Source organism: Vipera berus (genome assembly GCF_964194415.1).
Source record: "Vipera berus genome assembly, chromosome: 1".
In the NCBI taxonomy this organism is placed as follows: Eukaryota; Metazoa; Chordata; class Lepidosauria; order Squamata; family Viperidae; genus Vipera; species Vipera berus.
The window spans coordinates 337,268,306-337,291,231 of NC_138202.1; the positions used below are offsets into that span (position 1 = coordinate 337,268,306).

Below are 22,926 nucleotides of genomic sequence, written 5' to 3' on the forward strand. Positions count from 1 at the left end.
TTGGACACATGCCCAAGCATCCCAACAGATTCAAAGTTGGGAGTTATTGATTCTGTTGCTATGAGCATCTGAAGAAGTTCAATTCCTTTAATTAGCTTGGAGAGTGGTCTCCAGATGGGAGGTAGTAGTTGAGAGGCAGCAAATAATTGGATTTGAACAAGAGTGTACAGTGTTTTCCTGAAAATAAGACCTACCCCCAAAATAAGACCTAGCTTCGTTCTTACATGTGTGCCCAATATAAGCCCTACCCCCAAAATAAGCCCTACTTAAGACCCTGCCCACTCCATTGCACCTGGTTGCATGAGGTGGGGCGAGGCACACAGGTAAAAATCAAGCTTGGGGGGATGGAACTTCCCCATGCGCCCCGCACCCACTTACCTTAGGACTGTTGCAGCCAAGCCTCCCATGCCCCAACACCTGCCTCCCTGGCTCACTTCTGCAGCTGTTTGCATGCCTTGCCCCCAGCCTCTGTTTGGCCATCACAGGCCTTTCCAGAAGGCCTCTGACAGCTAAATGGAAGCCCGGGGGGGGGGCATGTATGTCAATCCAGAGCTTGTTTCTCAGCTGCAGAGGCCTTTCCAAAGGCCTCTGATGGCAAAGCAGAGGCCGGGGGCAACACATATGAGCCGTGGCACGCATCCACAGAAGTGGGCCAGTGAGGCGAGGCAGATGTCAGTGAGTGGGAGGCCTGGCTATGGCGATCCTAACGTAAGCAGGTAAGACATCCCCCGAAAACAAGACCTGGTCTTATTTTCAGGGAAATACAGTAGTGACTACACAGAATGAGTCTTCTGATAAAAAAAGATTGACCAATGGAGGAGGATGACTGGAAGGGAATAAAGGAAGAAGAGCTGCTTTGCCTGAAATGTCCCCTATGTTCTTGTTTTTGTGAGGTAAAATGTTATTTACTGCAAATAAAAGAAGTTCCTGGCTTTTATTTATAAAGAGCACTGACTAGCTCTCCTTTTTAAAATTAGGAATCTATATCTCTTTTCTCAGTCAACTGCATGTGAATGCTAATTTACTGATCCCTCTACTATTTGAGAATTACTTGCACAACAAAAATATCAAATAAATGCTTCATTATATTAGTTGCTGCTTTCCATATACAAACTCCATTTACAAACTCAAAAAAAATATATATAGTTGAGCATGACTACAGATAGATGAACTACAATTCCAGTCATAATCTGGGGCTGCTACACTACAGCCCATAATCAGGCCTGCACACTATTAAGCTTTATTACCCCATTTTCTCCTTTCCCAGTATTTGCTGAAATCTCTCCTTCACCTCACCTCTGGCGTAATAAGTGAGGGAAATGCATTTCACACATCATATTCAATAGGCTTCAGCCTTGTATTCAAAATAATTATCAAAAATGAATTTGTCGGCAACTCTCCCAATATTTATACTGATTTCTGCTTCAATTTCTAATAGTTTCTCCATGTGCTTGGAAAAATGGAAGGAAGTTATCAGTCCCATTTTTTTTACTGAATGGAAATGGAGAATAATGGAGTTTCCTGGAAGTCTTCCAGAAGAAATATACAATAAATGTTGCTAGTAGATTAGATTCTTGAGGTTAAACAGTAATAAACGGTCCTGTCTAATACTTTGCTTGCCAATAGAAATTAGAAGTGACGAACATTCTCCTGACAAAAACTGAGATTGTCCTAAAAAGGCTCCTTGCCTGCAGATTTTAGGCAAATAGCTGTCAACACCCTGTCCTCATATATCAGTCCACTTGTGATGTAAATTGAAGGCAGGGATCCCTAGAAGCCACAATAAAGAGGTCCTTGTGTCTATGCCAGACATGTCAAACACAAGGCCCAGGGGCCAGATCTGGCCCGTGAAATGGTTTCATGTGGTCTGCGAATCCATCCTGGAAACAGTGAGGGAACGGCCCCCACTGCCTTGGCCCTGGCCCAGAGACCCTCCTTCTGCCAGAGACCCTCAGATCTGTCCCACTCCTGCACAGGCCCCCATAGGCACCCTTGATGTGAACGATGTAGAGCTGGCCATGCCCACCCAGTAGGCCACGCCCACCCAGGCCATGCCCATCTGGCCCCCTAAGGGCAACCGCAATGCTGATGCGGCCCTCAATGAAATTGAGTTTGACACCCCTGGTCTATGCCTTAATTATCACCTGGTCTTGAACTTGTACTCTTCTGGTTTGGGATAACGTAGAAGCCTGTCTGCAACAGCTTTTGTGCACATATCCATATTGTATTTGCCGATGCCTGTCCTGAAACGTCATCACACAATATCATTGGGTTTGGAGCTTGTCACCATTCCACTCCAGTGTGTCTCAGGTTGCAATGCCTATTTAATAGGTTTCAATTAAAGCAGAGTCAAAATCTAAAAGCAGAATGAGGTGCATGTATCCTTTTTTCCTGAGCAAAGCAACAATGCAAATGATGAGGTTAGACTGGCAAGAAACCAGAAGTGGTTGTACGACAGAAATCTTTCTGCTCAAGACAGTCCTCAAGAAACACCATGTGCAATTGCCTGCGGTGTCAGTTCAGATTGATGGTGGTTTAGTCCAGAATGCCACCTATTAGAAGCACTTCTGAATTTCAGGCAGGGTGAGATTCATAAAAATCCAGGCAATAAAACATGGATTATCCAGTATTCAGTGCAGATTCTTTTGTTTGAGCAAGTTATTGTAAATGTATATAACATATATTATACCAACATTCTGATTATTTGAGATAGGTTATTGGCATGTTTAATTTGTAATGGTGGATCCAATAAATTATGTGCCTTGTCCAGGAAAAGAGAACTGGTAGTCCCTGTCAGAATATCCATTTTTTCCAGGGATGATACTCACAAGTTCCCTACTTCTGAACTGAACTTAACATCCTGTTTCTACTAGAAACTAGCCAGATGTTTCTAGCTGTCAGGATGTATTCTCTGGAGCCTGCTTTAGCTCAGCTCTTCATCTAAACACATGAAAGTCTCAGATAAGATATATTTATTTTTACCAAACAGCTCTACTGGCTCCTGCCTAGCTCTGCTATCAGGAAGTTCCCAAGGAAAGCATATGGGCACTGGCTTTCTCCTATGATTCTCTGCCAATAGTTGCTTTGTTGAACATGGAGCTCTTGTTCAGCTAATATCCTGGCTATTGCAAGGAGGGGGTTGGAGAAGTCACTGCCTGTATCCATGAGATTATTAATTAACCCTTTGCTTGAGGAGGGGGAGCTGTCAGCAGCCCTGAAAGAAGCTGTGGTATGCCCTCTTTTTGAAGAGGCCATCTCTAGATCCTATGTTCCTAGAAGACCGCTGGCCAGCCTTAAACCTTCCTTTTGTGAGGAAGATTGTCCAGACAATTGTGGCAAATCAACCCTCAGCTCCCTAGAAACCCTTTTCAATCAGAGTTCAGCTCAGATACAGATGGCTTTGGTTACTCTTCCAGATTATCTTTATTGGAATTGGATGGGAGGGAACATACTGAAATTGAACCAAAGAAAATGGAGTTGCTATTTCTATATCGGGTTCTTCAACAACACTAGTATTGGAGAACCCTGGTATACAAACAGCAGCTCCATTTTGCTTTGGTTCAATTTTGATCTGTTCTCTCCCCCTTAGGCAGTGGTGGGATTCAAATAAGTGAACAACCGGTTCTGTGTGTGGATGCCACTTCCGGAAGTCCATTCTAGGCCTGGGCAACAAAAAATTAGCTACCGGTTCTGCCAAAGTGGTGCGAACCGGCTGAATCCCATCACTGTCCTTAGGCTTTTCTATACATTCTAGGCAGCCCAATAGAACAGCCTATAATGAAATGGTACCACACCTCAAACTGTTGCATGACCTCCCCCAGTGGTTTCATATCAACGGTATCAAAAGCCACCAAGAAATCAAAAAGCAACAGAAGAGGCACATCACCCCCATCCAACCCCAACAAAGATAACCTGAAACAGCAACCAAAGCCATCTCACAAGCAGGTGCTACCTGTAAAGAGTCAGATTTGCAATTCAAGAGTCATTTTAAACCAGGGGTCTTCAAACCTGGCCCTTTTATGACTTGTGGACTTCAACTCCCAGAATTCCTCAGCCAGGCATGCTGGCTGAAGAATTCTGGGAGTTGAAGTCCACAAGTCATAAAAGGGCCAAGTTTGAAAACCCCTGGTTTAAACTCTCAGTTCTTGCTTAATCACTGAAACAAGAACCACCAGCTCCAGCTGGTGTTCTAATTGAAGTCTCGCCTGGTGCAGGAGGACCTGGCACAGTTGTGCCCTTCTTACCACCCATACAGATTATAACAAGACGCCTCACATGAGGCTTTCTTTAAAGACTACACAGAAATTACAAAATGCAGCAGCCTAATTGTTAATGGTTTCCAGTGTTGGGAACATGTAACGTTAATGCCATAGGTACTGTGCTGGTTACCAGTTTAGTTTAGGTAAATTTGAAGTGCTGGTTTTAACCTATAAAACTGTCTAGATAGTGTGGCACTTGGGTACTTGCAGGATCACCCCTTCCACTCTGTACCTCATAATCTACTAGAACATCCTTGTAGTCCCACACTTTGGGGACATAAGGGGAGATGAGGCTGGAAGGCATTACTTTTTGAATCGATTAGGCTTGGTTTAATCAGGGATTTCTCATTATTTTGGGGTTGTTAAGTAGATCTTCCTATCTCTGGTCTTTCAGAAGAATTTTTCTGACCATATATTGAGTGTTTATCTCATCATTCCATCACTGAGTGCCTATCTCATCACTTCTAAAGGACAAAGAGTTAAAGGCTTCTTGGAATAATAATAATAATAATAATAATAATAATAATAATAATAATAATAATAATAATAATAATAATAATAATAATAATAATAATAATAATAATAATAATAATAATAATAAACATTTCATATAAACAGTGATGTTCTCATTAGAAACATACCTGGACCAGAGATGTTCTAATACATTTAATAATGATTTTGGAGGCCATCTAGTCTACTTCCACAAACCTCAAATCTAAGGCATGACACAATTATAACATTCCCCACAGATATTAACCATACAAACTTTGCTTACCTGCAGCAACAAAGAAATAAAAAATAAACATGTTTTGCTTTTCTGTACAGCTCTTCCTGACAATCTTTGAATGTACAGTTCTTAAGAAATAAAGGGAAACCAACAGGAAAGCAGATCAAATGAGTCTACCATTCTGCCTTTAAAATTCCATGCAAAAGTCCTATTGACTTTCTCAGTCAGCTGATTGCCAGAAAATAGAAAATGTTCTTAATAGCTAAAGGTTTTTTTCTGTACTTTTTTTTTTAATTAAAAAGTTTTATCATACATTTTATCTTTAACAAACCCCCCTACCCCTCCCCTATCCCTCCCTCCTTACCCTTCCCCCCTCCCCCCCCCCACTTCCCAGAGCTAAGTACAAGGTATAAAAAACAGAAAAAAAAGAATCATAAACAACCACATGCTAACAACCGTAAACTCTAAAATCTATCACTCTCTAGCTCATATAGAATAACTACAAACACTATTAATATAAAATCTTCATTTCAAAAAAAAAAAAGATTTAGGCAATCTAGCATGACTTGGGACACGCTTAAAAGCTCCAGCCTTGTCCATCTGTACATCCAAAACACCATTCCAATCCCCCATAAAAATAACAGATTTATAATCCAACTGGGTAAGCTTTGTATAAAGTAAACTAAAAAAGTCAGCTTGTTGTTGATTAGGAGCATATAATCCAACTAAAAGCGTCTTTTTGCCTTCTAGCAGCAGCTCTATCATAACGTATCTTCCATGCTTATCTGCTTCAATTAAGTCTGCTGTTAAAGCACTTTTAACATAAACAACCACTCCATTTTTCTTATTCATTGCAGAAGCAACAAATCGCGTACCCAACCTTGAGTTCAGTAAATACTTTTGATCCACAACCCTAATATACGTTTCTTGCAAACATATAACATCTATCTTGAATTGTTTTAAATATTGAAAAACTTTCTTCCTCTTCTGTGGTGAATTTAGTCCATTAACGTTCCAAGTTAAAAATTTAGTTGTCATGCATATCATCCCAAAGCTCTTAAAGCGCTGCTCTGATAGGACTATCTTTTTTAGGCCGTGCTCCTCCCACTGCTTGGCTATAAGTACATTGTGAAAGTTCCATAGGCATCTGCTGATCTTGTTCTTTTATTTTTTATTTTTTAATCGTTTTAAAGCAGCACGCGTCACCCTCTGCTCTCTAAGATCATCCAAAGAAGTTGTAGCTTGATCTCCTCCAGCACCGTTCTCCTCTGTCTGTCCATCTTCAACCTCTTGATGTTCTCCTTCTCCAGATCTCTTTGCAGCTTCCAAAAGTAATAATGGGGTTGCTTTTAAAACGTTATTATAAAAATCACGCGCCTGCATCACAGTAACCAAACGGTACCTTTTACCTTCATGCATCACCATCAACCCAACTGGGATCTCCCATCTGAACCTTATATCTCGTTGTTTGAGCTCTTGCACAAGAAATGTAAAATCCTTCCTTCTCCTTAAAATCTTTGGAGGAATTTCTTTTAGAACCAAAACTTCTTGATCAGCAATCACAACTTTAGAATCATAGGCAGCTTGTATAACTTCATCTCTAATTTCCCTCTTTACAAAATAAACCACCACATCTCTAGGCAGCTTTCTCTGTCTAGCAATCCATGAATTCACACGAAACACTTTATCCATGCCTCCCTTTATTTCAGATGCTGGCTGATTCAATACCACTTCCAGAGCCTCAGAAATCAGCTGCTTTAGATCTTCCTTAATATTCTCTTTTAAGCCTCTGATTCTAACAGCAAACTGCATCTGGTAATATTGAGCAAGACTCAATTCTCTGTCCATTTTGTCTCTTAAATCTTCATTCTCCAATACTTTTGCTTCTAATATGGCATTCTTTTGAGTCAAATCTTCCACTTTTTCATCCAGGTCTTCCACACATTCAGCCACTTTATACACTGAAGACAAAATGTCTGCCTTCATCACACTGAACTTCTGTTCCATCCTCTCTTCCATTCTCTCCTCCAATTTCTCCAATTTCTCCTCCATCCGTGCAAATTTATCACCCATTGATTCCAGAATTACCTGAGCATGTTTTTCAAGAGCATCTTGTAGATCCTTCGGTGTCAATACATCAGGAGGATGCAACGCCTGCAATGATGATTGTTGCGTCGGAGAAGTTCCAGCACTCCGAAGAGTTTTTGAGGGAGGTTTAGCCGCCATCTTTTACTTCCACTTGTGACGCACTTTCACTTTAAGTTTAAAAAAGTCCATCAAGCTCGAGAGTAAAATATAATAATCCTCTTCATCCTTTCCTCTTGTACCGCTCTGCCTGCTCCTTTTATTCCATAGTCCTTCCTTCAGGCAGGGGTGGTCGCAAACGCCTGGCTCTGCTCCAAAAAATCCGGAGCAGAGACGCTGGCCAGCTGGGAGTGACCCAGGCTACGGGGGAGTTCGATCCTTCAGCCGCCCAAGCAACAAGCTCAGGCGGCCCCGGAGAACTCAACCCCTACCTGGGGCCTCACCCCCTCCTCTTCTCCCGAGGAGGGGGCTTCAAATTCACCCGAACAGCTGATCGGCGCTGTTTCGGGTGAAAATTACTCAGCTGAGCCGCGGGCAGCCCGGGAAGTCATTTTTTTCTGTACTTTTGAACTTTTTGCATGAAGCAGAAAAAAAATGAAACTATGACATGGATTTGATGATTACAAAAAAGATAGTAGAAAAAAATGACAGTTATGTAGTAAACTTAGATAAGAATTTAATAACTGCAAATTTATACTTATATCTGGTATATCTTCTATATATTTCTCTTTTTTCTGCACATTTGGCTTTGCTTCTTTTTTCATTCTTTTCTACATCAATCATTAGTTTCTGTTAGTATTTATTTCTGTACCTGAAAATTTTTAAAAGTTATCTGAAAACTTTCTGCATTGCTATTGGAGGCAAGATAGGTTGTGATTATTCTCTACCAAATATAGCCTTTATCAGGTATCAGCTGGGCTATATTTTCAATATAAAGTGAAAAGCCTTTTTTATTTGTTTGGTTGTTTAAAATATTGTGATTCTTGTGTTGGAGGATTTTTAAATATTTTAGTATCCTATTGTTGCTAATGTCTGTAATATATTAATTTTGCTAATACGAGATAGTTACTATATTCGATATTTAGTTCCCTGAAAGCTATAAAAATGATGCAAGAAAGGAATAGAAATAATTTCAGGTATATAAATATAATTCTCTAAAGGGTTGTTTTCTTCCTCCATATGTAGGCAGCCCTGGTTGGGGGGACCACCATGGTTATTGGACATGTGCTTCCAGATAAAGAAACGTCCCTGCTAGATGCTTATGAGAAGTGTCGCAGCCTGGCTGACCCAAAGGTGTGCTGTGATTATGCCCTGCACATGGGCATCACTTGGTGGGCACCTAAGGTAAGAGGGATGAACCTGGTAGGGAATATGAAGCATTTTTAAAAAAAATGTCTAGTTTAATAGCCTCTGTACTGCTAGCCTTAAATCTTTTTAGGCTCAAGACCCTCTTTAGCAAGCATAGTATTTAGGGAGTGATTCTAATTCCACCTTAGGCATAAAGCCAGTTGGACAACCTTGGATCAGCTTCTCTCTCTCAGCCCCAGAAAAAAAGGCAATGGAAAATCTTGCCAAGAAAACTGCAGCGACCAGGAATTAACATCGCCTTAAAAGCACACATACGCAAGACCTCTTCCCTGTATTTGTACAGTGGTTGTGCTGCTGATGCAATCCACATTTGATCTGACTGCAGACCAGAAGGTAGTTCCTACCCCATCATTTAAGATCTGTGTATTTAAGAATCCGTAAGACCCAATATTGGATCCTTATGTAGGTCCAACCTTTGAATGCAAGTATATAAGATTTGCATTGTAATGTCACCATATGTGTTTCAGAATTAGCCTTCAGTATGGTTCTCCATGCTGGGACACCACAATTATTGGGCATGCTGATTGAAGATTTTAGGAATCTAAATAATACTTGACACTATAGAATTGAAAACTCTTCTAAATTGACAAGAAGTGACCCTCTAAAGTAGTTGGCAGTACCCTATCAAATCCTACCAAAAATTGACCTTGAACTGTGGCCCTGCCCTTTTCATCCAGGATAATGATCATCATGGCCCAACAGCCCAGGTCCTGTCCTCATGTTGTCGTCTGCTGGGATCTTCTTCAACTCAGGCCTCTTAGATAGGATATATTTAGCCTCAAACATCTGGGGCTTGTTCAGGAATTACAGACCATGTTTACTGGGTTATATACATCCATCCCTTGGCCATCTTGTCCAGGTTGGGTGACTGAGGTTACATTAGTCTTTTGTTTGGGTCTATACCTCAATCATTTCTAGTCCAACCACCCTCAATTTCTGACTGCTTGTACTGTCTTTTCTTCACTGTTGTTCACTCTGCTCTTAATTTTCCTCTCTGGAAGCTCTATCCTCCAAGGATGGTCCCAGAAGTTTAAGAAGAAACACGGAGCCTTCTCCAAGCTGAGCACAGGGCTACAACTTTCAGAATCACAAACTCCAATGCTGTCTAGAAACTGCTGATTTGTAGTGTAGTACATTTGGAAACAGATAGCTGGAGAAAGAGTAGTTTGGAATAGTGAGGTAATAAGCAGAAACACTTTATTCACCTTGTGCTTAAATTTGTAATACCAGAATGGCTTTTCAATTACTGTAAATTATGTAGCACACTTTACATAGTTACTCAATTAACCCATTCATTACTGCTTCTAAGTCTGCAGGCAGTAAGCTGTGCTATGGTTTTCCCTTGCATTTGGCATTTTGCTAAGTTGGTTTAAAATATTGTGAGTTTTGGACCTCTTGCTTCTAAAGACTTTGTGGCCATCCCAAGGAAAGCTGCCCCTATGTCCTTTATGGAGGGCCTAGCTCAGCCCCTTTGTATAAGTTTCAGGGCTATCTTTTGCTTTTGTTTTTTTAATGGTGACCGAGTAGCTAGCTGCTTTAGTGCTTATTATTATAGAATATTGTGGAATATTTTTCCTTTTAGTATTTGGGCTGCATGTGAATCATTGACAACCATATCATACACAGGTAATTTTCAGCTTACAACAGTTCATTTACTGACTGTTCAAATAATTTGTATTTTGATTTATTTTAATCCCATTTATATCCCGCCCTTCTCCGAAGACTCAGGGCGGCTTACAATCTAAGCACAAATCAATGTGCTTAGCAATAGCCTTCATTCTATGTATATACCTGCTTATTAGGGCTTTTGCCCCCGCCCCCCAAGCGGCATTTTTACAAAGTCATCTTATTGGCCCCAACAATCTGGGTCCTCATTTTACCTACCTCGGAAGGATGGAAGGCTGAGTCAACCTTGAGCCTGGTGGGACTCGAACCTGCACTAATTGCAGGCAGCTGGTGTTACTTAAGGAGGCATTAGCCCACTGCTCCACCAAGGCTCTGAAACAAGTTATTTATGACCGTTTTTCACACTTACAACCATTGCAGCATCTTCATAATCAAGTCATCAAAATTCAGATGCTTGGCAACTGGTTCATATTTATGAAAGATGCAGTGTCCTGGGGGGTCATGTGATCACCTTTTGTGGTCGTCTGATAAGCAAAGCCAACTTCACTGATTCACTTAACACCGGTGGCAAGAAAGGTTGTAAAATAGGGCAAAACTCATTTAACAAATGTCTTGCTTAACAACAGAAGTTTTGGACTCAGTTGTGATCGTAAGTTGTGGACTACCTGTATAAATTTATATGTAACTTTATATGATGTATTGTTTTATATTCTACTTTTCATGCCAATAATTAACATTTTATAATGAAAATGTTTAATACAATTTTTCTATGAAAAATTCAGATTCAAGCAGAGCAGATGAACCTGAGAAAGGAAATTTTTGAAAAGCCCAGGGCACCTGAACAAGAATTACAATGGCTGTCCTTTGTCACAGAGCTTGACTAGCCAGCGTGCACATATGTAGCAGTGCAGAGCTAAGGCATAAAATTTTATCCTTGAAACAAAAGTTTGAGTGATTTTAAACAAATTACTATGCACCAACATGGCATGAAATTTCTTGTTCAGAGCATGTGATGAGCTATTTAGGATACAACTTGGAATGGCAAGAAAGCAAATTTTAAAATGCAGGTTCTATCCTGTGGTCATGGATCTTTCATCTTTTTATTTGGCAGTTCTGGAGACCTTGAATTCTGAGTTTCAATTACATGCAGCATTCTCCTATCATTTCTGTCTACGAGTGGATAGACAGGATATTTTTGTCTGCAGGACTTTTTTAAAATTACAAGTGGTGATTAACAAACTCTTTCTTAATCCCATCCCTGCTGGTATCTTAGGTAAAATCAGAAATGGAAACTTTGGTTCGAGAGAAGGGTGTCAACTCCTTCCAGATGTTCATGACATACAAAGACTTGTACATGCTCCGAGACAGTGAGCTCTATCAGGTGTTCCGTGCTTGCAAAGATATTGGAGCTATTGCACGTGTTCATGCTGAGAATGGCGAGCTAGTGGCTGAGGTAAGCTGCTTTGGAGGATGGTAGGGTGGGTCCAATAATACCCCCTTAGACAGGTCTGAGCTCCACTGTTTTCATAAATGTGGATGGTCTCAAAGTGTTGCCGCTTTTCCAGGATACAGCTTGTTTGGGTGGGCAGATCTTCTTCTCCGTCACCCTTTCCTGATTATTCCAAAGCCTGTCCTTGTCCCACACATATTCTCATTCTTATCATTAGTGTCTTCTGAACAATTGGATGCATTTCTGCAAGCAATTTACAATACCCATGCAGACATGCTCTCATTAATCCAGAATCCTTATCACCCATTTATTTTCACATATAATTAGAACTGTGGATTGGAATCACCATCTCAGCTATCACAGGCACTGAAAATGTGAAGTGGGAGACAATCCCTTTATATCATGCATTGGCATTCCAGATTATGATGTTGGTTTCAAATTGTGTAAGTATAAAAATCAAGAAGAAAAAAAGGATACCACTGTGTCGATTCTGAACTTTTTGTTCTGATTCTCTGTACAGGGAGCTAGGGAAGCTCTGGATTTGGGCATCACTGGTCCAGAGGGAATTGAGATCAGTCGACCAGAAGAGGTAAAAATGCCATGTGGTATATGTACACACACTCATGCATCCTGCAGTCAGAAATTGCTCCATCCTCTCTTATCCCATAAACCTGTGTGATTGGATATGGGGGGGAAAAATCCCCTTCCCCAGTCAACAGGTCAGGAGATGACTATCTCTGCTCACTGACTTAATTGCTATTTGTAGCACAGTATGGGTCTTATTCCTGTCTATACTGGCATCTTGTAGTTAGAACACCTTACCATAAATCTGTCAGTTGTTCAAGCTGACTTTAAAATAGCCGAACATTGTTTTAGTGATGGGGATATGGTAGGTTTTTTTTAGCACATGTGCTATTAATAGCAGAAATGTAGCATGCCTTATATTTTGCCTGTCTCATGTCCTTTTCTCATTGCAGCTAGAGGCGGAAGCTACACATCGTGTCATCACCATTGCTAATCGGGTAAGAGCCAGCCCTCCCCATTCTTCCCTGGGGAACCAAATTTACGCACCTTAATGCTAATGGATAAGCCCTTATATCCACTACAAGCTTATTTTCAAGGGAATTTCTTAGGTGGATTCCTTGGTCTTAGGCAATGTCAGGCCACTTGATTCCTAATTTCCCATTGGCTACTTTCATTATCCAACTCCTTGCAAGAAGGTAGAATGTTGTGCACCCTTCTGTGTACATCCTTCTGTGAAACCTAGTTCACAGCTCAGTCTGATGCTCTCCCCCCTTTTCCCTCTTTTGGCAGACTCACTGCCCCGTCTATCTGGTCAACGTGTCTAGCATGTCTGCCGGGGATGTTATAGCCACAGCCAAAATGCAAGGTGAGAGCCAACTTCTGATTCTGAGTGCAAAGGCCACCACTTAATGCAAAATACATGGTGTTTATTATTATTTTATAACAGCTGGAAAGAAGGCTTTGAATCCCCTCTTTCCATTTACCCCCTTCTGGTTCCAGAGCCTTTTCCTACATTTTAATAGCTATATATTTAAATGTGGCACTACAAAGAGCGCTATTTTCCTCTTCCAATCTCCTACCCTCAGTTTCCTCAAAGTCTTTCCCAGGCGTTTACTCACTCTATTCAGATAATTCAATATTGGATAAAGCCTCATCTATTTATCACCCTATAATGTATTGAACACTTTAAAAAGATTGGATCTAACTCCTTGGGGTTCAATATTTTCTCCCCTTTCTTACCTGCAGGGAAGGTTGTGTATGCAGAGACCACCACAGCACACACTACGTTAACAGGCTTACACTACTATCACCAGGACTGGTCCCATGCAGCAGCCTACGTCACAGTGCCACCCTTGCGGCTAGATACAAACACTTCCACCTACCTCATGAGTTTGCTTGCCAAGTAAGAAGCTTTGGATTACTTAACTCTAGATAATGCCTGAAGAATCAATTGCAAAGTAAGCTAAAAGGGATAGAAAAGGGCAGATCTGAAAGGGAAAGTCTGTGACCATTCATTCATTCATTTATGAATTTTTTAAACCATTCAACCCCACAACTCATGTGAAATCTGGGGTGAAATATCAGCACAACAAACAGTACTTGGGACTTATCCTATGTTTTCCTTGCTGTTTATCTCTCTCCTCAGTGACACTGTGAATGTTGTCGCCTCTGATCACCGGCCTTTCACCACTAAACAGAAGGCAATGGGGAAGGAAGACTTCACTAAGATCCCCCATGGAGTCAGTGGGGTACAGGACCGTATGGCTGTCATCTGGGAACGTGGAGTGGTAAGTAATAATATCAGAGGGCATCTGGCTAATAAGAAAGGAGGATGCCCATTCCGGTTTCCTAAATAGGAGCAGGAAAGTATACTGAACTGGTAGAGAAATAAAGACCTGCTTTGTATCTGGAAGCAGAGTTTACCGATCTCAGAAGTAAGATTTCTGCAGGAGTAAATCATGGGCTTATCATTTTAGCTTTTTTTGTCACATAGTAGTCAAAGATACATTTGGGACACTTATTAGCATGTACAAAAAGGTGATAGTTTGCCGCCTTCCATCATTTCTTCTTCCCAGGTAACATTTAAGGTATGCTTCCTATGATTCAGAAGATAATACGTAGTCATCGAGAGTACAGGTAGTCCTCGACTTCGCACCACAATTGAGCCCAGAATTTATGTTGCTAAGTGGGAAATTTGTTAAGTGAGTTTTGTCCCATTTTACGACTTTTCTTGCCACATTTGTTAAGTGAATCCCGGCAGTTGTTCAATTAGTTACACGGTTGTTAACTGAATCTGGCTTCCCCATTGACTTTGCTTGTCAGAAGGCCACAAAAGATGGTCACATGAGCCCGGGACACTGCAGCCGTCATAAATATGAACCAGTTGCCAAGCATCTGAATGTAAATCACGTGATCATGGGGTCATGTGTGAAAAATGGTTGTAAGCCACTTTTTTCAGTGCCATTATAACTTTGAATGGTCACTAAACAAACAGTTGTTAAATCGAGGACTATCTATAATAGCCATTGGGCACCTGGTCTCCATGGATTTCTTAGTTCTCTTTTTAAATTATCTGCAATTGCAGCCATCACTACATCTGATGACACTGAATACCAAAGAACTATGTGGTGTGTAAATAAATAAATACACAAATACTTTTTTTTGGTTGGACCTGAATTTTCCTGTATTGCTATCCACATTTTCCATGAAAAACCCAATATTATATATCTTTCAGTTTTCCTTTTTTAGAGGAACTATTCCATTCATTTTCAGTACTTGTTTCTGTACCAGGCTTGAATGTCATTTTAAAGTGACCAGAATGGGACATTCCTTCAAATGCAGCCCTACAAGGACATTATTATACTTCACTTTTATTTTCAGTACCTTTGCTAGAGATTTTAGCCTAGGAATTCACCGTATTTACAGCAGCTGTATACTGGTTTGGACTTTGCACTATGTTATAGAACATGATTCCAAGAACCTTTTTGTGTATATTTGCTAATTTAGACTTGGGTTTTCTTTCAGTATGCAACCCCTTGCACTAACTTACACTGAACTGTACTGGCCATTTTAAAGCTCATTAAACCAATGTGAAGATATCCTTTTGAAGCTCTTTGTAATCTTTTTTTTTTCATTTTTCCATCCTGAATTACTTGTGATATCAACAAAATTGCCTTCTCTCTGCTCACTTCTAACTCCAAATAAATACTAAAACAGATATATATCTTTCCATTTTGAAAATTATTTCTGTTTACTGTTTGTTAGCCAGATGAAAAGACCTGTGCTCTTATCCAACAGATTATTTTGGTTGGAGCCTTTGGTGAAGAACTTAAAACTATATAATATCTTATCACTTTGCTCCTATCTATTTACTTACTGATATGCTGAAAGAAGTCTAGCAGAACAGTGTAATAAGAGTTAGCTTTTCAAAAGCTGTGCTGATTTTCTTCAGCAAGTCTTGTTCTTCTAGATCTCTGATACCTATCTGTTAATAATGGTTTTTATCAGGAAAAAAATTTAAACTGATCTCTAGTTCAATGTACCTCCTTTGATCCATTTTTAACATTGAGAGTACACTTGTCTTTTTTTTGTATTGAATTTCCCAATACCCATTTTGCTGATACTATGTTGAGGAAGCAGTTGCACTTTTTTGTAATTTCTTCGCTCTTCTTTCTATTCAAATACACAGTCTTCAGGTAACATGGTTTAGATTTGAATAGTGAAATTCCTATTTTCAGAGCCAGTGATAGCTGTGATATAGAGGTCACAACTAATTGGAAAAGTTCTGAGACACACTCGTGGCCTACAAGCTTTTCAATGAGCAAGGCAGCCCTCCCTTCAGCTCAGTAGCCATAGCCTTTTTGGTTATTATGTGGTAGAAGGCTGGATTGTGAAGTAGATTATTTATCCTGTTATGCAGTAACAATCCATTATTTTGGTTTCACAGTCCTGTCATTGCTTGTCAATTCAAGTTCATCTTCAAAGGACCTTTCTGAATGACTTACTCTTAAAGAGATGCAGTTACCCAAGGTGTTAGAGAGAGAACCATTTTGGTTGTGGCACTTTTATTGTGGAGTGTCATCTCTAGAAAATATCTCTGAAGCTGAATTGTAGCCTTTGGAACATTATGTGAATATACTTTCCTAGGACTTCACATTTTCAAAAATCACAACATATTTTGTGGTTCTACGATAATTTTTAAAATATATGACCGTTAGCTTGCAATATACCTTCTTCCTTATAGAACCGGAAGTGGGTTCTGGAGACCAAGAGTCCTAAAGGAGAAAAGTTTATTTCTTAGTGTTGTGTATTTACTTATTGTTATTGTTATGTATTCACACATTGAGTTAAATAGAAGTTAACAGGGCTGAGGTAAAACCGCGGCAGCTTTTGACAGCTGTCAAAAGCTGCCGGACGGAACTGCGCAAGCGCCAGCGATTGACAGCTCAACACGCGCTACCAATGACAGCTCCGAGCTGTCAAATCCGGACGGCCCCGATTGGCGGAGACAACGGCGCGGGAACGAACTCACCCCTGATTGGTCAAACTGTCGGCAGCTGTCAGTATAAATAGATGTCTTGTTCTCTCGTTCTTTGCCTGGTTCAGAATAAAAAGTTAAACTGTTAACTTGCTGTCTCGCCTGCTTACTAACCAAAGCACTGGCGACGAAGGTGGGATGCCTGCTTGCCTAAGCTGAAGTCACTACCTAAGGGGAGAAGAGATTTTTCCCCTTAGCCGAGCTGGTCACTTGCTGAAGTCACTGGGAAGCCGAACTCCCATTCAACGCAAGCAGCGGCACCCACAATTACAGACAGCATGACGAACCACGGCCACATTCGAGAATTCGATACCCGCCACCCTGAAGGCTGGGAATCTCATCTGGGCCAGGTAGAAGGATACCTGGTGGTCAAGAAGATTACGGACGACCGGGCCAAGGCAGCCGCCCTCCTCTGGCTCAGCGGGCCCGCCGTATATGATGCCGCTGTGGGGATCTTCACCCCGGAGCCGATCGCAACTATCTCCTACGCCGACCTTACCGAAGGGCTGAGCAAATACTTCATGCCCATCAAGTCAGAACTCTACTGGAGAGTGAACTTCGCACGGAAACTTCAGCTTCCTGACGAGCCAGCAAATGACTTCATAACCCGGGTCAGACACGCCGCACGTCGGTGCCGGTTCCCGGACTTAGAAGACCGAATCCGGGACCAGATCGTCATAGGGCTCAAAGACGAACGGCTGAGGAAGAAGCTGATCGCCAAGCCTGAAATGACGATGACCGATGTGGCAAGAGAAGTCATTGCATACGAGGACTGCCATGGAGACAACCGACGTGCATCTGACAGCGGACCCAGGGGGTCCGTGCACCAGGAGGAGGCGGGTTCAGCGGTCCCGAAGATGACGACGGCCCCACAGACATAGATGCGGTACAGCGGCGGTTCGAAAAGCTCAGGCTGCAACGCAACTACAGGGGGGGGCCTGCCAACAATCAGAAGGGCGCTAACTTCCAGCCGAGCAGAGCAAAGTGTGCAAGCTGCGGCGGGAACCACCCGAGAGCGACGTGCCGGTTCCGCAGTGCCAAATGCCATGGGTGCGGGAAGACAGGTCACCTCAAAGCTGTGTGCCGCAGCCGGAGCCGGGAAAACCTGCATGATCTGGAGGTGACAACCGAAGGTATGACCCTACACACACTCAGAGCCAGGCACAGTCCCAGAACCCTAGTGCTTAATGTAAGGGGGAGGGCGGAGAAAAATACAGTCCACAGCACTCTTAAGCCCAAAGTCATGGTGGACGTTCTGATCCAGGGAATTCCCTGTGAGATGGAAATGGACTCTGGGTCCTCCGTCTCACTCATCTCATGGCAAACATACAGGGACATTTGCAACCGAAGTAGGAAACGGCCCGCCCTTCGACCCACCAAACTCCGCCTAGCTGACTTCCAGAAAACGCCCATTAAACTCCGGGGAAAAGCTTCCGTCCCCGTAGAGTTCAAGAAATTTAAAGGATCCCTCCCTATTCTTGTGACCCAAGAAAACAGAATCAGCCTGCTAGGATTAGATTGGTTTGAGGCACTAGGGATAGCGTTGACAGGTGTCAACGCCATTCAGCTGTCAAACTTGGAATCCGTCTGCCTTCAATTCGCAGACGTCTTTGACAGCTCGCTAGGAAAGTACACGGGACCGCCCGTATCACTTAAACTAAACCCGAATGTAATGCCTGTCAGAATCAAGGCAAGAAGGGTTCCCTTCGCCTTGAGGGAAAAAATAGAAGCGGAGCTTGACAGATTAACAAACTTAGGGGTCCTCGAACCGGTAGAAGGGGCAGAATGGGAGACACCCATTGTAACCCCAGTTAAGCCGAACGGCCAAATAAGATTATGTGCCGACTATAAAGCGACCCTCAACCTCGCATTGAATGCACATGCCTACCCGGTCCCGGCTGTCAAAGACATCCTCGCGGCCATTAAGTCAGGCGCCATATTTGCCAAGTTAGACTTGGCGCAGGCGTATTTACAGCTGCCTGTCACCCCTGACACCGCTTTGGCTCAAACAATTGTCACCCACAAGGGAGCATTCAAAATTAACCGCCTTCAATTTGGCATCTCTGCAGCCCCGGGAATCTTCCAGGAAATCATGGAAAAAACACTTAAAGGGATTCCCGGGGTCTGCCCATATTTTGACGACGTCCTAATTGCAGGGGAATCAGAAAAAGACCTAGCTGACAAATTAACTAAAGTGCTCCTAAGGTTCAGGAAGGCTGGTCTCAAATTGAAAAGAGACAAATGCTCCATCGGGGTGCCCTCAACAGAGTTCTTAGGTTTTAAAATAGACGCTAAGGGAATTCACCCCACTGACACAAAAATTAAAGCTATTAAAACAGCACCAACCCCTAAAAATAAACAAGAACTTCAAGCCTTCCTGGGGTTAGTTAACTTTTATCACACCTTCCTGCCTCATAAGGCATCCATTGCTGAACCCTTACATAGGCTACTAGACAAAGGCAAAACCTGGACTTGGTCCTCTGAGCATGACAACAGTTTTAATCTATTAAAAAACTTACTCTCCAGCAACACAACAGTAGCCCTGTTTAATGAACAGCTGCCCTTATGTCTAGCTTGCGATGCCTCCCCCTACGGCATCGGAGCGGTCCTAAGCCATTTAACTAAAGAAGGAATACAGACCCCTGTAGCGTTCTATTCCAGAACGCTGTCAAAACCTGAGCGTAATTACGCTCAGATCGACAAAGAGGCTTTAGCTATAGTAGCTAGCGTAAAAAAATTTCATGATTACCTGTACGGCTGACCCTTTACCATTTTTACAGACCATAAGCCCCTGTTAGGACTCTTTACAGTAAACAAGCTAACACCTCAGATATTATCCCCCCCGCATCCTGAGATGGTCCACCTTTCTGTCAGCCTATTCATACAAGCTAGAATACAGGCCAGGGAAAGCCATGGGCCATGCTGATGGCCTGAGCAGACTACCCCAACCAATAGTTGACCCAGACCCAGCACTAGCTGGAAGGATACTGGCTATCTCAGACCTGCCGGAATGCCCATTATCTGTCAAAGATATCTCTGCAGCTACCGCTGCAGACAAGATCTTAGGCAGAGTCTTAGGATATGTCACGACGGGCTGGCAATGCACACCCCCAGACCCAGAATTCCAACCTTATGTTTTAAAGCAAAAGGAATTATCCACCCATCAAGGATGTTTACTATGGGGCAGCAGGGTAATCATACCCAACAAACACAGACTCAGGGTGTTAGAGAGCCTCCACGAGGGTCACCCTGGCACCGTCAAAATGAAGGCTCTGGCCAGAAGTTATGTCTGGTGGCCAGGATTAGACAAACAGATTGAGACACACGTAGCCGGCTGCTATTCCTGCCAAATGGTTAGAGCCGCCCAGCCACAGGCTCCCATACATAGATGGGAAACTACAAAGACACCCTGGTCTCGTATTCATATAGATTATGCAGGTCCATTCCAAGGACAATCATTCTTAATTGTCGTGGACAGCTATTCGAAATGGCTAGAGGTAGCGCCAGTAGCTAGCACAACTTCATCAGCCACAATACAAGTTTTAAGGGGATTATTCGCAACACACGGGCTTCCTGATGTTATAGTTTCCGATAACGGCCCCCAATTTACCTCCTACGAATTCCAGAGTTTCACAACGGCGAACTCTATTAGGCACACCACCACGGCTCCCTTTCACCCATCGACGAACGGCTTGGCAGAGGTGATGGTAAAATCAACCAAGGAGGCACTGCGGAAAATCATCTCCGGCAACTGGCACCGAAGACTGGCACAATTTCTTTTATCTCAACACACCACACCATGCACAACTACTGGGAAGTCCCCAGCAGAGCTTCGCTGGGGCAAAAGATTAACCACCAGACTAGACCGTCTACACCCAGACAGATCCCCTCCAGACCCAGAACCACCCCTCCAACATAGAACCCTCAACACAGGGCAAGCTGTCTGGGCAAGAAATTACGGGGGGGGCAACAAATGGACACAAGGGGTGGTCATCGAACAAACAGGCCCCCTGTCATACATCATAGACATTGGACAGGATATACATATCCGCAGACACATAGACCAACTTCGGCGGCGCAGTCCTCAAAACATAGGGGGAAGGGGTGACGACGAAATGCTGACAGAAGCACCGCCACAAAGCCCCGCACGCCAAAATTCCCCCGATCGGAATATACCATTTCAACACCCCGCTCCAAGTGACGCGGAACCTGCGGAGCCAGACCCCCTGCCCCCGGAGCCAACCCTAGAAGCCCCTGGGGAAAAGGAACAACCAACCGAGACAAACCCCCGGCACTCCGAAAGAATAAAAAGACCTCCTACCTACCTAAAAGACTTCGAATGGGGAAACCCGAAAAAGAAACAGTCAGGGAAAAATCAACTCAATCAGAGGGAGGGGTAAGGGGTGTTGTGTATTTACTTATTGTTATTGTTATGTATTCACACATTGAGTTAAATAGAAGTTAACAGGGCTGAGGTAAAACCGCGGCAGCTTTTGACAGCTGTCAAAAGCTGCCGGACGGAACTGCGCAAGCGCCAGCGATTGACAGCTCAACACGCGCTACCGATGACAGCTCCGAGCTGTCAAATCCGGACGGCCCCGATTGGCGGAGACAACGGCGCGGGAACGAACTCACCCCTGATTGGTCAAACTGTCGGCAGCTGTCAGTATAAATAGATGTCTTGTTCTCTCGTTCTTTGTCTGGTTCAGAATAAAAAGTTAAACTGTTAACTTGCTGTCTCGCCTGCTTACTAACCAAAGCACTTAGAAATCTAATAAATTACTTACGTTTTTGCACACAGGTTCTCTTAAGATTCTATGTTGCTTTGGTAAGGATTTATTTCATTCTTTTTCTGGAAATTCTCCAGATCTGAATTGTGTTGCTCAAATGATTCTTCCTTTGTTTCCATGTTTCCTGAAGTTGCTTCTTACTCTGTTCTCCCTCTCTGGAGTGTTTTTTTCAGGGTCGTAGTTGCAGCTGCACACATAAATTTAATGCTCAGCCTCCATTTTTATCTTTGTAATATGTTCCTTCCAATGGCTTTCAGTTGGCAAGCTCCTGTTGCTTCACTCTTAGAGCAGATAAGTTGCTTTGTAAATAGAATAGGCAATGGCTACATTCCTGTTCTCTAATTTAAGGAAAAAAATACATTGTGTTGGGAATGGGAGTTACTCCAGGGAATGAAGAATAATCAGGTGCTGTTATCTTGTGCTTGGGTTTCCCAAGGAAATTCTCTGTTTTCAAAAGAATCCTGTACAGGAATAATTACACTGCTATCTTTTCTTTTTGTTAGTTGAGAAGGCAGCCAATTACCATATGAAAAAGTATCTTCTATGTATCTGGAAGTGCCTTCATACATCACTGAAAGTTGATAAAAATAATTTTAATCATTAAGCCTCATACATGGTAACACACCTGATAAAATGATAGTGCTGTTTATTAATTATTGGATTTCTTGCTACTGGATTTATTTGTCACTGCTTTTGTTTATATTTTCATTCATGTATCCACTGATATTCTGACTTTTCTCTGACAGCTTAAATGGCTTATATAAGTGGTTTTTCCCCAATTTTATTTCAATACAAACCTGAGACATAATCAGGCTGAGAAAGTGACTGGTTCAAAATTAGAAGGGAACACTGTGGTCCAAGTTGTACATTGCAACCACTATAGTCTTTTTGTATTTTATTATTAAAGAAAAGAACTATTTTCTTTTATTGGTAATCGCCAAGAGTATTTTGGCTGATTCCAAATGCATTCAATAAATAATTGCTATTTTGCATCTTACGATGTAGCGGAATCCTACCTGGTGTTTCTATGCCATTCTTTTATAGCTTCCTGCTTTCTGTCACAAGCAGTCTTTAAAGGCATTTGTCCCCAATGGGCCTAAGAACAATGGCTGTCAGGTTGATATTTATAAATCTGTCCTTTGGGCACAATCTTTGTGAACAGGCACTTCCCTGTAACTATTATTACTATTATTAAATTTATTTGCCATCCATCTCACAGTCTGAGGCAACTGAGTGACTTCTGTAGCCCTATACTTGTACCTTGACATATCATTTTATCATCCAGATTAAAAGCCGGGCCTTAGTAAAGGGAAAGAGAAGAGAAGAACACAACATTTGAGGAAAAAGTAAACTGCAAATGAACAGTTGAGCAAGAAGCAAAGGTTCATATAAGAGAGTAAGCAGGAAATAGCAAACATTTCTTGCTCCTATATGGGGATGACTTGTGAAGAGATACTCTGTGCCTGCAACCCAATTTTCCTACACCCCTCCCCCGAGGCTATAGTCCCCTTACCCAAACCAAATTATTTAACACCACCACAGTATAACTCTAAAACTCA

The 22,926-nt window shown here is 42.2% G+C and overlaps 1 protein-coding gene and 1 long non-coding RNA gene across 2 annotated transcripts in view; one reads left to right on the forward strand and one right to left on the reverse strand.

Annotated features, from left to right (window-relative positions):
* The window catches only part of LOC308660619, a 33,019-nt gene extending 30,725 nt beyond the window's left edge, over positions 1 to 2,294 (reverse strand). The window contains exon 1 of the long non-coding RNA XR_014024761.1: positions 2,145 to 2,294. This is a non-coding gene — a long non-coding RNA (uncharacterized lncRNA). The remainder of the gene's footprint in view (positions 1 to 2,144) is intronic.
* Positions 1 to 22,926, forward strand: part of DPYSL5 (dihydropyrimidinase like 5) — a gene marked incomplete at its 5' end in the record, with an annotated part of 43,790 nt that overhangs the window by 10,820 nt on the left and 10,044 nt on the right. Inside the window, 7 exons of the mRNA XM_081315042.1 lie at positions 8,257 to 8,415; positions 11,339 to 11,518; positions 12,036 to 12,104; positions 12,493 to 12,537; positions 12,830 to 12,905; positions 13,286 to 13,442; positions 13,686 to 13,827. Coding sequence (XP_081171168.1) covers positions 8,257 to 8,415; positions 11,339 to 11,518; positions 12,036 to 12,104; positions 12,493 to 12,537; positions 12,830 to 12,905; positions 13,286 to 13,442; positions 13,686 to 13,827 — 828 coding nt within the window. The remainder of the gene's footprint in view (positions 1 to 8,256; positions 8,416 to 11,338; positions 11,519 to 12,035; positions 12,105 to 12,492; positions 12,538 to 12,829; positions 12,906 to 13,285; positions 13,443 to 13,685; positions 13,828 to 22,926) is intronic.